At 41.8% G+C, this 18,217-nt stretch overlaps 1 protein-coding gene across 1 annotated transcript in view; it reads right to left on the reverse strand.

Moving 5' to 3' along the window:
- Positions 1-844: 844 nt before the first annotated feature.
- CSMD1 (CUB and Sushi multiple domains 1) overlaps positions 845-18,217 on the reverse strand; it is a 3,932,590-nt gene continuing 3,915,217 nt past the window's right edge. The window contains exons 69-70 of the mRNA XM_086925641.1: positions 7,026-7,158; positions 845-2,238 (exon numbers count right to left, since the gene is read on the reverse strand). Of these exons, the coding sequence (XP_086781767.1) occupies positions 2,079-2,238; positions 7,026-7,158 (293 nt within the window). The 3' untranslated portion in view covers positions 845-2,078. The remainder of the gene's footprint in view (positions 2,239-7,025; positions 7,159-18,217) is intronic.

Consider the following 18,217-nt stretch of genomic DNA (forward strand, 5'->3'; position numbering starts at 1 on the left):
GGTATTGTGGCATGAATGAATTTCAGCCAGCAAAGTGTTTCCCCTTTTATCTTACAGAGGCATCATTTAGACAGTTTGAATACATTCATCCTACTTTGATCCTAATCATATCATAAACCATTCTGAACTAAGAGGCCTAATTTGACTACTCATTTTAAAACAAAGGGTTATTCCAGACATGTCTGTATTTATTTTGTTGTATTCTCTTCTTGATTATCAGTTTAAGATCGTTGCTTGATGATTGTGTGTATGTTATAGATACAACGTTGCCTTTACTGGACAATGTGTAGCACTGCACTCAACAGGGTTCCTAGCAATGAGTTGAGGCTATTTTTGTACAAAAATAATATAAATATAGTACTTTGCTGTTTGACACGTTTCTTAGTCTTCTGTATAGCTACATATCCACAGAAGTATGGACTCTCGTTTTGGTTTCATATAATAGTTTTTGGATGTGACCACACACCTTAGCCGCCCTACTTCCAGAACAGTTTATTTGAAACAGTGAGATATTTCTTTCCTTTTGACACGCTTTATAAAGTCGGAAAAACTAAAGCAAGGCTTGACTACAAATAAAAAATACAAAAAACAGATCATTGATGTCAATGTGCCTCTGTCTAAACCTTATACCATTTGCATTCTGTTTGCAAACACATTTTGTTTGCTATATTCTAAGCAACATATTAACGCTAATAACACATAATTAGAACACAGAGTAAAGGAAGACTGTTGTTAGCTCAGACTCATAAGCTTCGTGAGCAATCCAAAATAAATGCCTATCTACCTCTACATATAGCGCACAGCATTACCATAGCTGCCTAACCCTTGCTTTTAGAATGAGGACAATAAGGACCGAAGAACAGAACCAGTGGCAAGCAAATTTGCACTGGGAGTAGGTCATTTTACACTATTTATACGCCGTTTCATTTGCATGACTGTCAAGTTTGCGCCTTTCGTCAATCAATATTTGTTCGGATTAACTCGTAACAAATGCAATTTTTGAACTACTCGCAAATGTCGTCAAAATTGCCCGAGTACAGTCCATAATTGCCTACATTTAATGCAAAATTACTAAGCAACAGTGTGATCTGGACTGGAAAGTGTTCTCTTCTAGGGAAATAATCCTTGAAATTTGAATGAAAATTGACAGGTTACTCTGATAGCTGTCCATTGATCTTTTGTGATATTGATGCAAACTTCGACATGAGTAAAGCATAAACAAGTAAAAACAACACAAACATTTGCAAATAGTTTCTTTAGTATCGCCACTCTGTGCCAAGGTTAAAAGGCCCTATCATAGAACCAAAAGTAAAGGATCATAAAATGCTTCAAATAAGAATGTCAATTTCTTATGTACAATGTTTAGAGTGTATAAACCCTGTATGTTTTTGTTTGATTTACCAGTATCGTAGTCATGTATATCACACTAGTGCAAACAAGTTGTGCAGTAATATTTTGCAATAACATTTTAGTGGGAAACTTTCAAATCACCCAAGTTCTTTAATACAGAAAGCGGTATCTTCTGTTGGTCTCCTAAATTGTCACACAATCTCTCTGATGATATAATAAAGCGTCTTGATGGATGTGCAACTGCAAGAAAGTGTTTATTCTCGTTTAAAAAAAAGAAAGCTTTTACTTCTTCCGAATGTTTCTTTTCCTAGGGATAAAAAACGTATAAGGTGGAGCTATCATTTTCTGAGTACACCAAGGACTTGTCCAAGTGCCTGGAAGATTGCATTGAAAGGCATCCAGCCACGTAAAAGTACGAATGTCTGAGGCATTAAATATGACAGATTGGCATGACTTGGCAGTATCCTTCGGTGTGCCTTGATTTCCAAGCAAATGCAGCCAGGCATTTCAGCTCCACGGTATGTCAAGCATCTTTTTTCACTTCTTCTCTAGAAGACTGGTGATACATGAAGCCCAAACGTTTAGCTGCAGGTTCTTGTATGCTGTTAAAAGATAGACCCCAGCAGCAAAGAAAAGGGCGAGGAGTTGGTAACTGGCACCAAAAGACTTACTGCGTGTCTGTCAGAGGTACAGTATGGCTATGATTCAGTCATATCAAACACATAGTGCTATACCACTGTACAGACTGTGTTCAATGTTGTGTCAAATCTTACAGCCTTTGCCTCTGTGGGTTTTAAGTTTGTATCGTACATGGGATTTTCAAATGAAGCCTGCCCATTGCTATTTTCATGCCCAGCATAGCCATTGTATTGTACTTTTGGTCTTGTTCTGCGGGGAAAAAAAATCAGAGACACTGATTATCATAGTCTGCAAACAATCGAGAAAGCAGCAATTCTAAAATCAAATACTATGGACAATATTAGAATTTTATGAGAAGAATCTGTGATATAAAGGAACATCAGAACCATAATTGTATTTATGCAGCATCTGTTTATAGCTTTGCTGCATCATATTATTTTAATGTGCTCTACAAGGAACATTAATTTGAATTACATAAAAAGAACATGCAGCATACATTAGTAACAGATGGCTAAAGAGTAGAAAGACAAACATCGCAAGTTGATACTGAGGGACCTCCGCATCATTCCTATAGTCATGCATGTGGATGTGCAATGGAAAAGCAGGGAACAGTCGCTCTAGATCGAAAAAAAACCCTGAGGCTGAAACACAGAAAACAAAACAATGCTTTGGGCAGTAGAGCCCCAGAAACCCCGTCAGAAGTGAGAAAAATACATATATTCTACTGGTGTCCCCAGAGGGATAGGAGCATATGCAAAATGTTGGAATTGTCAGTAAACAGATTCTTGGTGCTGCCTGTGCAAGTGGCAAGACTTAACAAACACCCTGTGCAGGGAGGAGTATGGGCTCTCCCAAGTATCACATGTGAGAGAATAGATGGGCTCTGAACTGATCTATTTTTTAATTGACTCTCTCATTTTGAGGTTCCAATGTACATATGTACCAGGCAACAGAGGTGAAAGAACAACAGTGAAAGATTTGGAACCCAGCAACTTTTGGGTCACCCACAACACGGTATCCTTCTCCTAGGACTTTGTGCACCTTACTACTACTTACTAGTGCTAATGTGATTGTGCTCACACCCCTAAAAATGGTATACCCAAGGGTTGAAGATTACATGCTTCTAATGGGCCTGCAGGATGTGTTGTGCCACCCACTTAATACGCCTTTTAAAACATATTTCAGGCCTGCTATTGCAGCCTGTATTCAGTTTTAAACTGCCAATTCTTCCAGGCAAAATAAACCCTTTGCCAGTCATAAAACTCCCTATAAATTCCTATAGCTCACCCCTAAGTTGGCCCTAATTAGCCCATAGGGAGGAGTGCATTGTATTTAAAAGGTTGGACATGTCCTGGAAGTAAAAAATTCCCAACTTACTTTTCAGTACGGTGGGGCCCACCTCTCCTGTAAGATAACATTGGGGTTACCTTATCAAATTTAATAGGTAATGACCATTTTTTGGGAACAGCTTGAAATGTCATGTTTGGTTTAAAAAGAATTGTACTTTAAAATCCTCTTCAATGGCAAAGCCGCATTTTAAGTCACAATTCTGAAATTGCCACATTTAGAAAGTTCTATAATAGGTAAGAGTGCAGTAAAGGGATTTATTCACATGAATGTATTTGTCAGATTTGTTTATGATTCAAAAAATCTCATATTTTGACATTAGTTATTCAATTCTCAGGTTTTCAAAGAAAGAAAATCAAAAAAGATTATTTCTTAGAGAGGGAAGATTTCCAAAGCATGTGTGTAGATAAATAATTTTATATTGAAAACATTTATTTATATATACAATAGGGGTTCACAAAAAAATCAATCCAAAAAAACATTGACAACGGTTTTTCTTAAATTACACATGTCTTAAGGGGTCAAAAGTCAGTGTATTGAAAGTCCAAATTCTATAACCAGTATTTAAACCTGTTCAGGAAGCAGAACTAAGTTACAAATAACATATTTGGCAATAATGTTTAATGGAAATTGGCAGTTTGTTGAATTTTCGGGATTTGTCATTGTAAGTCAACGAAACCATCTTCAAGACAGTTGATATTTCAAGAGGATGGAAGACCCCTCTATGAAGTCCCAAAATTCAGCAGTTGTGAGTTGAACTGAGAAGGCTTGCTCCAATAGGAGTAACTAGATATACTGTTATGACTAATCATGATATCAATGAAGATTGAAGAGTCCCTTGTGTCATTATCACCGAAACATGGCTGTTTTATGAGGAATTTACAGATGGATGAACATCAAAAGTTAATTACGGTGCAAAATTACTGATTTAGGGGTAGGGCATTAATATCTCCCGATGGGTCGTGACTTCCCCGTGGCATACACCATAAGTTAGATGCACTTTGAAAGTTGTCGTTTTCCTGTTCTAATCATTTGTTGCCTACAACCTATATCCTGGACCTATGGATACTACAGAAGGAGGACAGCTCTGCTGCCAGGGGACTGCCCTACCCTCCTCTCTGAGAAGGAAGGCTAAGCTAACTATAACTGCTGAATTTCTCTGGTTTAGTACTAGTGAAACCTGAGCCTAACAATAACATCTCTGTAACATTTAGTTGTGTTCAGTGAATGTCCAAGGTAAATGAAATGCTAATACCAAACTATAACATCTCTGTAACCTTTTTTCACTGTATTTCTATGTTTTTTAAGTAGTAGTTGCAGTGCCGAGTGGTGGGAAAAGGGGGATGGACCTCTGACCAGCTCTCAAGAATCCCACTGTGTAGGACATGTAGGAGGTGACAGGAGTGCTTCTTGACACCCAAGGTCCCTCAGGAGTAAAGTGGACTTCATTCCCCAACCAGTAGGGCACCAAGGGCCACATATGCAGAGCAGTAGAGAAAGGGGGTATGTTGCCTCCAGTAAGTCCCACACAGCGGGATTGCTGAGATCTCATAGGAGGCCATTCCCCTTTCTCCACCATTCTGCAAACACACCTCCTGGCCCCCTACTAGTAGGGGGATGAATTCCTCTTGGATATTGAGGGTTCTTAGGGGCCCACTACCCCTTCTGTTACCCCCAGTAAGTTCCACACAGTAGGTTGCTGAGATGTTTTCAGTGGCCACACCCCCTTTTTCTTACACTCTGCAAATGTGCCCCCTGGTGCACTACTAGTAGGGGGGATGAAGTACCCTTTGCTCTTGAGGGTCCTTTGGGGGAAAATAGCCCTAGCCTGTATACAGTGTAACCTGTCACTTGCCCTTTTCCCAGCCCATAAAATGCCATTCCACATTATTTTCTTTCTGTCCCAAGGGCAACAACTGGAGTGGGGGTTGTACCCAATGTGCCCATCTTAGGAGAGCAGAAAGCCACTAGACCACCAAGGGCTTTCTATTGTTTTTCAAAGTGGTAGGGTGATAAATACTGGCCCCCCATAGTTTATCAGGCCTCCCCCGAGGGGAAGATTAGAGAATTTACTAAAGTGGACAGGGGCCAGAACCCCTGTTGAATACTAGGCATTTTATTTAAAAGAAACAAGAAATCCAGAGTATGCATGTGCATCCTCATATCAGGTATTCAAAAAATGCCCCAATAGTCACTCTGCCTTCTTCCACCCTCGGTGCCTTGAGCTTCACCTGTCCCCAAGGCAAGCAAGAGGAAATTTAGAGGGTAAGTCCCAATTTCCTCTCACTCACCATGGTAAATGGACATATTATTTAGGCTCAGAGCCTGCCCACAAAGGTACTTTCATGTGATGTGATGTGGCTTGCATGGATCCCACTATGCTATCTTTCCCAAAATGCCTGATAAATGTAAAACATGGATTACAATTGCACACTTTCATTATATTTTTATGGGGCTAGGTTATGGAATTCACAGGATAAACAAAGTTCAAATTACCCAGTACCCACACTTCTCTCAATAAAACCTTTACCTCATTTTGCATATTACCAGAGACCAACATGGATTAACCTCTTGACGATGTAAAGACCACATTGGATTCGTATGACCACAGTTTTTATCTGTTCCTACCATGGGTAATATGCCTAGCCACACGGTTTGCTTCCTGTTCCTCAAGTCTGACGAGGAGAGTAGGGATTCGAGACCCAGCAGCAAGTTAAGTGTTTATTTTTTTTATATATTTATTTTACATTGCGCACCACCCTGCATGTCCTCCCTGCTCACCATCCGCTAGCCATGCCAGCTGCCACTGCTCACAGGCATTGCAGTGGCAGATCTGAGACATGTTTACAGGGCTTCTCATGTGGGTGGTAAAATCAGTGCTGCAGGCCCACCAGTAGCATTTGATTTACAGGCCCTGGCACTCCTGCTGCACTTTTGCTATGGGCTTACTCGTAAATCAAATATGCCAGTCATGGATAAACCAATCACCAATACAATTTACATAGGGAGCACATGCACTTTAGCACTGGTCAGCAGCGATAAAGTCCCCAAAGTCCTAAAAGCAGCAAAACGAAATGCAGCACACAGTCAAAAACAGGAGGTCGGAACTAAAAAGACTGGGTAAATCAAGCCAAAAGTTTTCAGGTCTAACAATAGGATATCGTTTGTCTTTAGTTTATTGACATAAATAGACAAAACACCTTTGTCTGTTTAGATTTGCCTTTACTTGAGGTTATTATTGTTTTACGGTAAATTATGAAGTCACATTAAAGCATGATCACTCATCTTGTAAGTAATATAATAACCTACATGTAAACAAGGTAAAAAACTCCTAGTTCCTTTTGTTCTTTTGCTTACATGAGAGGCTTGTATGTCAGAATATTGTGTACTGCAGTAACATTTGAAATAGTATTGTTTACAAAAATGTAATTTCATTGGGTGTGGATTATCTATAATTAACTTGAACATTTATGTCATCTGACAATGTTATTCCTATACCATAATGTGCGTAAAATCGCTCAAGTAAAGAACAAATAAAATATCATGAAGGGCACTATATTACATTCAGAAGAAATAACATAACCAACCCGAAGAAAAAATAGAAGAATTGCAAAGTGAAATGGAATAAAGTATAGCTAATGCATACATTATAGAGTAAGTACAAAACACTCATAACAGGATAAACATACCTGTGTTTGTAAAGGTAAAACCCAAACCCTGATAATATAAGGGCAAAGAAGGGTACAAGGATTGCAGCTGCGACTGAACTGCTGTTTGTTCCATAGTACGTATTTGATGTGTCTGTGTCTGTACTGGAAGAACCTGAAAATGAAATAAGGCTTTTATTAATACACTTCTAAATAATGGTCCTTTTAATGCCTGCTGAAACCAATTCCATTAACTAAATTAGTGTTCCAACCCACAGAAGAAGTGAAGAAGGTAATACAGTAGCATGTAAATGGCAACAAATACATCATTTTATCACAGTGAATGCGCAGGAGTATTCTGTCCCTTTGCACGCCATTCTATCAATTGGTATTCTATGTATATTTGTTAGAAATGGGGGTCTCTAGTTGGCAATGGCTTGCACCTTGGTCCAAATAGGGACCCTTGCTTCTAGTCAGGGAAAGGGGGATACACTCCTAAAATAATCCCTGCTCACCCCCTTGGTAGCTTTGCACTAACAGACAGGCTTATCTCAGAGGCAGTGTGTAAGGCATTTGTGAGCACATACAGCAATACAGTGAAAACACTAGAAATGGACACCACACAGTTTAGAAAAATAGGTAATCTTTAATAGACTTAACACAAGACCAAACAATAAAACTCCACAGTACACTATCAAGAATATGACTTTAAAATAGTACAAACTGCTTAGTTCAATGTAGATGGTAAATGCAACACTTTACTCTTGAAGTACCTTGGATGCATCACGCGAAACAAACAAAAGGGTCGCAGGGAAGGTGCCTTGCTTCGGGGGAGGTAGTGCACCTGTTCCTTACTGCGGCGCAGGGGAGGCGATGCGCCTGTTTCTTACCGGAGAGGAGGCATATCGTCTGTTTCTTACTGCGTTCCGGTTACGATGCAACAAGATGGTGGCTCCATGCGATGCGACGTTCCGGTGCAATACGACTAAATGGCATCTTCGATGCAATGCACCATTTTTGATGTGATGCGTGCACACCCAATGGGCTTGCGGCGAACTCGGTGGACTCTTGAGCCACGATAGGCCCTGCAAAGCGCTTCTCCATTGATGCGACTGCAACCTCTGCAGCGGCGACGCGCTTCTCCGGTGATGCGACACGCTTCTTCGGCGATGATACACTCTTCTTGGAAGAGGTGTGGCGCCGCGGCCAGGGCGACTGACTCCAGAATCTGGGGATCACGGTTCAATCCCCGGCGCCAGCAGCAGATTCGCCCAGCACCATGTGACTCTGGGCAATAGCTTGCTTAATCTTCCCGACTGCCCCCAGCGCCTAGAGACCCTAACAGGTGATTGTTCGCGCTTTACAAATGTGGATTATTAATATTATTATTCTTCGCTGATGCGCTGTCAAACAGCTGCTGCAGCGGCACACTTATTTGGCAATTTGACGGCAACAGCTGTGGCAACAACAGCTGCGGCAGCGACATGCTTCTCCCTCGTTGCGTTGCGCTCCCTGCGACACGTAGTCTCTAGAGGTCCAAGAAACAGCAGCAGGCATATCTCTGCAGGCAGATTTCCAGACAAGGAAACTCAGGGGAGCAGGTGGTGAAGTCTTTGTGTCCCTGTTGTGCTGACCTACTAAAAAGGACTGCCCTTTCACCCTCAAATGACCCTGTGTGCTGGACTGCTGACTAAAGCCTGCAGCACAGCCTATTCAGTTGCAAGCTGGGCTGTGTCCAGCTCTGCCCCCACCCTACCTGTTGATGGCCCATCCAGGAACACCTAGTCCCTCTACTGTTTGACTGTCTGAGATGAAATAACAAAGCCTAACTGCAAACTACAGCCACTCATGTCGCCCAGGATAAGTCGCCTACATCATATAGTTTACGACTGGAAAATGACAGATTTATAAAGGTACCATTTTCATAATTGTAATTTAAAATCCTATGTTACTATTAAAGAGGAATTCTAATTGCAATTTCTCAGGCACCAGCACCAAAAATAAAACAATCATCTGTTCTCATCCAGAATCTAGCACTTATTAAATATAACAAGCCAACCCAATGATATCCCATAGGAGAGGTGGTAGGCCTCACAGTAGTAAAAACACATTTAGGAGCATTTTGCTACCAGGACATGAACAACTTAAAGCTACAAGTCGAACCTTTTAATTACAATGCACTCTACCCTATGGGCTACCTAGGGCTACCTAACAGTTTTAAGACTTGGCAATGGGGTTATATTGCCAAGCCAGTGTGGCAGTTTGCAGGTGCATTCAGGCTGTAGTGGCAAACCTCAGACATGATTTAAGGGGCTACTTGGCAGGGTCATACAATAAGTGCTGCAGGTCCCATCACTCTACAAGAGGCATATGAGTAAATTAAAAATGCCAATCAGATGTAATTCAATTTTGCCATGTTTAAAAGGGAGAGCACGCGCACTTGAGCACTGGTTAGCATTGATAAAGTCCTACGGTCAACAGAAATGAATTCAGCAAAAGTAGGAGGACAAAAGATGAAAAGTTTGAGGGAAGGACACCATAAGGCTGACAGTTCTAACACAGACCACTTAAACAGGAAAACGAAATAAAATGGCATACAAACAATGTATCTATTGTTGTGTGCCGATTTAGATACCGTATATAGGTTTCCCGATTTATGTCCCTATAGTGGCACAATTCGTATTGCCCATATTTAGGAATAGAAATCCTACCCTTATTTAGGCATTGACATTATCCATGCTAACCAAATACAGGCATGGCCACCTACATCCATCCATCCATGTCACAAAAAGTTCTTGGAAAACCAGACTCTTAAGCCTTTAGGACTGCCCCTTGCTTGTATTATTTATTTCTGCAAGAACTCATTTATTATGCATGAACATCTATTACTTAGGTGTTCATTCATGATGTTCATCTGCCCGACTTTTATGTCAATACTGGCATTCCTAAACACCTTCAAGGTATAAATATACCAATACAAATTATAGCTAAACTAGACTATAGAAAAACAGCACCTACTTCTTACCTCGTACTACATTTAGTTTAGGTGCATTGGGGTAGAACTAGCTAGAAGCACCAGATGAGTATTCACATTTTAGCCTGTGTTATTTATGTAAGTAATTTGATGAATTTATGTCTTAGCTACAAACCATGCTATTGCAGTATTATTTTATCTTACTGCTAACACTGTACGTATTATATTTTGCATTCTGTCTTACGATTGTAGCAGTTCATATCTCTAGCACGAGAAATAAGACTGTTAAATATACCCTTTTTATTGAAACGCCCGTCCATCTATTTGTGTGTAAACTCTGTAGAAAGGAAGCATGCACGATTGACTTGGTGAAACTGTTATCTATTGTTTCCACGATTCTGAGATTGTTCCGATTCTAAAAGAGAAACAAAGTTGTCATGTTTATGCGGTTGTCAGAAAATAATCCCTTCTTGTTTATTTGAGAAGTTTCTAGTGACCTCTGAGTTAGCTGGCACACACAAGTAATTAAGTTTAATGTACTCAATAGAGATTTACTGATCTCAGTCCTATGTCAAAACTATAGTGTTTATTATTCCAATGCGCAGAGCCTATCAGAGATATGGGAAGTACACTAAACTATGCACTGAAGGTCTCACATTTTTCCAGATTCACGTAACCTACTCAAATGTATACCTCGATGGATGAAAGACACCTACATCTTGCTCTGACCACAAATACTGCATAACCTTAATTTGTACTAAGACTACATTGACCCTCACAGCTATACAGCATTTTAGCCCTTACCAATTTATATTGGCAATTAAATATATCTCACTGCAGCAATTACTGAATTGCAAAGTTTTTAAGAGCTTTCGGAAGGTAAAAAGATTAGGTGCCCTTTTAGTTTGGAGTGGTAGGGTATTCCAGGTAGCTGTTGTTCCCAGAAAGAAGCTCCTGCCTCCCCAGGTGGAGCATTTGAATTTGGGAATGACAATGTGTTTGTCCATGGTGGAACGTAGGTAGCATGTGGATGTTCCTAATGGCAGTGGCTACTGAGTAATATCTGTGATGTCTTGGAATTTTTAGAAGTCTTGCCGCAGTATTTTGTAGTATTTGCTATCTGTTGAGGACATACTGGTGTGCTGTAAGTAGTAGGCTGTTGCAATAGTCCAATTGAGCCATTGTACGACTGAACCTGTGCACCGAACAGCAGCAGCGAGCCAGGTGCTGCAGCGGGAGCCAGCGGGAAGCCAAGCCGTGCCGTTGCCATGTCTTTTAATGCCTGCTGAAACCAATTTCATTAACTAAATTAGTGTTCCAACCCACAGAAGAAGTGAAGAAGGTAATACAGTAGCATGTAAATGGCAACAAATACATCATTTTATCACAGTGAATGCGCAGGAGTATTCTGTCCCTTTGCACGCCATTCTATCAATTGGTATTCTATGTATATTTGTTAGAAATGGGGGTCTCTAGTTGGCAATGGCTTGCACCTTGGTCCAAATAGGGACCCTTGCTTCTAGTCAGGGAAAGGGGGATACACTCCTAAAATAATCCCTGCTCACCCCCTTGGTAGCTTTGCACTAACAGACAGGCTTATCTCAGAGGCAGTGTGTAAGGCATTTGTGAGCACATACAGCAATACAGTGAAAACACTAGAAATGGACACCACACAGTTGAGAAAAATAGGTAATCTTTAATAGACTTAACACAAGACCAAACAATAAAACTCCATAGTACACTATCAAGAATATGACTTTAAAATAGTACAAACTGCTTAGTTCAATGTAGATGGTAAATGCAACACTTTACTCTTGAAGTACCTTGGATGCATCACGCGAAACAAACAAAAGGGTCGCAGGGAAGGTGCCTTGCTTCGGGGGAGGTAGTGCACCTGTTCCTTACTGCGGCGCAGGGGAGGCGATGCGTCTGTTTCTTACCGGAGAGGAGGCATATCGTCTGTTTCTTACTGCGTTCCGGTTACGATGCAACAAGATGGTGGCTCTATGCGATGCGACGTTCCGGTGCAATACGACTAAATGGCATCTTCGATGCAATGCACCATTTTTGATGTGATGCGTGCACACCCAATGGGCTTGCGGCGAACTCGGTGGACTCTTGAGCCACGATAGGCCCTGCAAAGCGCTTCTCCATTGATGCGACTGCAACCTCTGCAGCGGCGATGCGCTTCTCCGGTGATGCGACACGCTTCTTCGGCGATGATACACTCTTCTTGGAAGAGGTGTGGCGCCGCGGCCAGGGCGACTGACTCCAGAATCTGGGGATCACGGTTCAATCCCCGGCGCCAGCAGCAGATTAGCCCAGCACCATGTGACTCTGGGCAATAGCTTGCTTAATCTTCCCGACTGCCCCCAGCGCCTAGAGACCCTAACAGGTGATTGTTCGCGCTTTACAAATGTGGATTATTATTATTATTATTCTTCGCTGATGCGCTGTCAAACAGCTGCTGCAGCGGCACACTTATTTGGCAATTTGACGGCAACAGCTGTGGCAACAACAGCTGCGGCAGCGACATGCTTCTCCCTGGTTGCGTTGCGCTCCCTGCGACACGTAGTCTCTAGAGGTCCAAGAAACAGCAGCAGGCATATCTCTGCAGGCAGATTTCCCAACAAGGAAACTCAGGGGAGCAGGTGGTGAAGTCTTTGTGTCCCTGAGATTTCAGGACAAGAGGCAAGCTCAGCTTCAAGCCCTTGAAGATCTTCCTCAAGAGGGTAAAGTACAAACAAAGTTCCTTTTCTCCTTTCCTTGGCAATAAGTAACCACTGAAGGCCAGCCCTAAACAACGCACAACACAGGGACAGTCTCCTCCTTCAGCTTTCTTGGTTTCTCTCCTTGGCAAAGGTTTGTCTTGAATCCCAGAAGTGATCTAAAGTTCTGGTCCCCAATAATTATACTACTAAATCCTTTGTTCTTTGAAGGAAGAGAGTGTCTGTACCTAGTCAAAACCAGGTCTGCCCTCCCTGGTACAGCTTCCTGGCAGGAGGTTTAGACAGCAGTGTTGAAAGCAAACCTTAAGTGGGCAGGCAAATAGATGAAAAGATTGCTCCCACATGCAGAGAGCAGCATTTTCTTCTGTGCCCTAGGTGTTGAAGCAATACTGGCTGCTGTTGGAGGCAAATGATTCTTACTTCCTGAGTTTGGGAAAGGAAAATCAAGTGAGTTTTTTCTGCAGTTCCCCATTATACAACATTCTGAAATCCTTGGTGAAGGTGAATGCATTTTTTGATCTATCAGAGTGCAATTTGTAGTGGCTGTGATGAGTGAGTCCATGGTTCTCCATGTAAATGACTATGAGTATTCAAATGTGCAACGTCACCTGGGGGCTCCACCCATGTGGCCTCACCCCATCCCCCTTATTATTATGCATGAGTCTTCCTACCTTTTTCCATAATTACAGAGACCTTATCAGTAGGATTCCTGCTGACTTTGGTGATGCCCTCCTAATATCAAAGAATATGTGCACATCCACTCCAAACAAAGAAACACTTGCTTCATATAGCTAAGAGGAAGTACCCTTGTTTGTTATAGATTCACCTTTCGGTGGTATTGTTGTGTTTGCTATAGGAGGATTCATGTTATCACAGATTTCTGGATGAAGACACATGAGGAACAGTAACATTGCCAAAATGGAAACAAAGTTGCTGGAGACATTTCCTCATGGTCCATTTCACAGCTGTAGTGTGAAATACACACTAGACATTTACTCAACTAGGTAGCAACTACTAATTAACACGTTTAAACTATTCCAGTCGGGTAGACATTTTGTGTAAACTATGGACTCTTTTTTGATAAACAGGTTGGTGTGATTCCTTTCTGGCACTGATGCTTATTTCACAGAAATTAAGCCTCAATGGTAAACACTTACAAATATTAACTTAGCAGGTGACCCAGTTGAAGCTCCACTTGTGTAAAGGACAAATGATCCTAGATTCCTGGGCTTGGTAGAGGCAAAGCAAGTGTGTTTTCTGGGCAGTTCCACGTTGAAAAACAATCTAAAATCCTTGGCGAATGTGAATGCAGGGTTGGTCTATCATAGTGCAATTTTTAGTGGGCTCTTTCTTGGCCTCTCCTGGTGAGAGCAGAGTCCATGGTTCTCCCTTTAAATGACTTTTAGTATGCAAAAGTGCAAAATCACCTGGCGGTATCGCACATTTGACTCCCCTCATCCACCTTAGTACTATGTGACTCACAGACATATGCAGCCAGCCACACACCCATACATCACTCACACACAGTCAGCAACCCATACAACCACTCACACATCCAGAAAACTAATCACATAACCACTCACACACCCATAAAGCCACTCATACTTCCACTTACAAATCCCTAAAGCCACTCACACATCTACTCACAGACCCATTCAGACAATCACACACCCACTGGCAAAAGGTACAGGTTACATTAGGAAATAAAATGTTAAAAACCTTTGGAATTCATTAAAAAAACAAATGTTAGTAGGTCATTATAAATAGGAAAAAATATTAAAAATACATCAGAATTCACTGAAAAAAACAAAGGTTAAAGGGATGTTATAGTTATGAAACTGAATAGAAAAACCGAAGAAATTCAATGAAAACTACAAAGGTTACTGAGACTTTATAGCTATGAAGTCAAATTTAGGAAAACAATGGCCAAAGGGGTGTCATATTAAGGCTAGGAAGTTCACACATACACAACCAGTGAAATTAAGCAGTTATTGATACCTGAGCAAACTGCAACTTACACCCCCGCAATGCACATATTACATCACTCATAACATGGTCAGTGACATCACAGATGATTTCTCAAATAACATTACAGATTCCATCATCCACAGAACCACTCATATACCTACTCACATACCCATACAACCAGTTACACACCAGCTTACTCATCTATTTAGCCACTCACATGCCCACTTACTCACTCAAGCAGTCACTCGCACAGCTACTCAGTTATCCATACACCTACTCAAACAGCCTCTTACTCACCCATACAGACCGCTCACACGAACACTCAAATTACCCTATAGCTACTCACACACCCACTCACTCACCCATATAGTTACTCACATACCCACTCACTCAACTGATACTGCCACTCACAGAGCCAGTCACTCACCCATACAGTCACTCACATACACTCACTCACACATACCCTTATTTACCCATATACCCACTCACACACCCATTTACTCACCCACTCACATAGGCACTCACTTACCCATACACCTCTTACACAGCCACTGATTCACCCATACATCTATTCACACACCCACTCACTTACCCATACAGCTAACCACACACCTACTCACTCATTCATATAGTAACTAATACACCAACTCACTCATCAATACTGCCACTCACCAGCTAGTCACTCACCCATATACCCGCTCACACACCCAATCACTCACCCACACAGCCTCTCAACACAAACACTTACTCACCCATACAACTCAGAAATCCACTCAGCGGAAGGTTTTCACCCTCAATAAATAAAAACATGTTTTTAAAAAAAACTTCAGAACTCTAATTACACACACAACCACTCACATACCCATTCACACAACCAGACAACCATTCGCAAGCCCGCTTGTACTTTACAAAAAGATGGACAAGGCTAAAAACTGTTCAAAAGTTAACTCCATATTCCTCTACTAAGATATGCCCCAGCAGTCAATCCTTCTGTGAACTCTGGCAGATACTTTCCGGGACTAACTGAAAGCAGTCTATGATTTATCCTTCTCTTCCATCCCTCGATCAAGCAATATCTGTGTCCCCACAATCGAAAGTGGAGACAGGTTCAATTTCTTTGACTTTACCCCGCCCACTTTTGACCAGGTGACTAACTTAGTGAATTTCACCTCCTCTGGTACCACTCATGATCCCTGCCCACCATCTGTGGCTGAACTAGTGGCCTGGACTATTGCCCCTCAGTTTACAGCTATCTTCCAGCTCATGATCTCAACTGGTAGTTTTTCTTCCATCTGGAAAAAAGCTTCAATACTTCCATTAATAAAAAAGGCAACACTTGATCCCAAAGATCCTTGCAACTATCGCCCCTATTTCCTGTCTTCCCTCTCCATCAAATATCATAGACAAAATCATGACTAACCAGTTGATGGAAAACATCTAACTTAATGATCACCTAGACACCACTCAGTTTGGATTTCACAGTGGACAAAGCATCTAAACAGCTCTGATCAAGGCCACTGAGAAGATCAAGCAGGCAATGAATTAAGGCAGAGGTGTAGCCCTCATCCTGCTTGACCTCTCAGTGGCTTTTGACACAGTAGATCATGCATTGCTGCTGGAATTCCTGTTAGAAATAAATATTACCTGTCAAGCCCGGGATCTATTAATCATTTTTGTTGGACAGGAAACAATCTGTCAGGGTGGATGAGTTTGCTTCTCATCCTTTCTGATTCCCATGCAGTGTCTCTCAGGGGCCCTCACTTAGCCCATCTTTATTTATTACTAGCAGCCCGTCCCGACGTTTTCTGGGTATGAATTGCTGCCAGCCAGTAGTATATTGTTTTGTAGGATTTCGTTTTGATAGCATTTCTTATCTGTGACAGGCCTTTGAAACTCTCCGATTCACAGTGCACTGCTGATGCACTTAAGAGAGCGCGTTCAGTAGTGTGTGAACTCGAGATTACCTACTATTTTTCCTTGCAATATTATATAGCGCGAATTCAACAACATGGAATGAGCATAAGCATAATATACATTACAGAAGAACACATTCATTTGTGGTAGGCACGGGGAGACAAATCGTTTTGCCTGGATGCACAGGGTGTTGAGCTGATGCCGAGATTGTAACATAGCTCCCCAGCTCTAAAGTTCGCAATTCTAGAACTTGTGGCGGGAGGTGTGTCTAAAAGTGTATGTCGGTGCTGGCCATCAATGAGAGAGTCCTGTGCATTTTTCAAATCGATGGTGAAAAAATATGAGTATGTTGCTGGAGATGTGGGCCGCCGTGCCACCAATGTACTTACCATGTGGGCCGCTGTGCCACCAATGTACTTACCGGGGGAGGGTAAACACCCATTATTCCGCAACTTTCTTTCCGCATATCATCACACCGCATACTTTCATTACGAAAGTACCATGACTCCGCAATGCATAGCATTACGTTTTTTATGCTTTTACCACACATACATTTACAACAAAATTCGTTGTAAATGCATGAATGGTAAAAGCATTTTTTTTTATGTTTGGATAAGGTAAGTATGGGTATAAGGGTATATGTTTTGGGGTACTGAGGTATATGTTTTGGGGTGTTTGGGTATTTTAAGAGTTCAGATATAGTTTTGGGTTATGGGGTACAGGGGTAGTTTTAGGGTTTAGGGATAGGTATGGGTTTTGGGGTACAAGGGTATTTTAAGGGTTCATGGCTAGGTGTGGGTTTTGGGGTATAGGGGTATTTTTAGGGTTCAGGGGTAGGTTTGGGTTTTGGGGTACAGGGGAATTTTAAGGGTTCAGGGCTAAGTTTGGGTTTTGGGGTACAGGGGTATTTTAGGCTTCAGGGGTAGGTTTGGGTTTTGGGGGACAGGGTTATTTTTATGGTTCAGGGCTAGGTTTTGGTTTTGGGGTACAGCAGTATTTTTAGGGTACAGGGGTAGGTTTGGGTTTTGGGCTCCAGGGGTATTTTAGAGTTCAGGGGTAGGTTTGGGTTTGAGGTAAAGGGGTATTTTTAGGGTTCAGGGCTAGGTTTTGGGTTTTGGGGTACAGGGGTATTTCTAGGGTTCAGGGGTAGGTTTTGGTTTTGAGGTACAGGGGTATTTATAGGGTTCAGGGCTAGGTTATGGTTTTGGGGTACAGGGGTATTTGTAGGGTTTAGGGATAGGTTTGAGTTTTGAGGTACAGGGTATATTTATAGGGTTAAGATGGGTTAGTGTTTAAGGGTGTTGGGGTATTTTAAGGAGTAAGGGTGGGTTATGATTATGGGGTGCAGGGGTATTTAAAGGGAGCAGGGTGGACATCCGGAGCTGGAATGTACAGAACCTGGGAAGAAAAAACAATTAAATATTGGGCACAACGCTCGTTTTTTTCCGTAATCCCGCACACGCCCCAGCACATGCCCACAGCACACGATATGAGACATGGCATGAAGGGCGGAACGTACCACACGTCCCCAGCATTTGTCACGTCCCAGAACACGCATAATGTTTCGCCTCTATATCCAACAGGGCAATTAATCTGTAGTTTTTAGGGGCAGCGCGTGATCCAGATTTGTAAATGGGGTGGATATTTGC

This window comes from Lissotriton vulgaris, chromosome 6, assembly GCF_964263255.1.
Source record: "Lissotriton vulgaris chromosome 6, aLisVul1.2, whole genome shotgun sequence".
NCBI lineage: Eukaryota > Metazoa > Chordata > Amphibia > Caudata > Salamandridae > Lissotriton > Lissotriton vulgaris.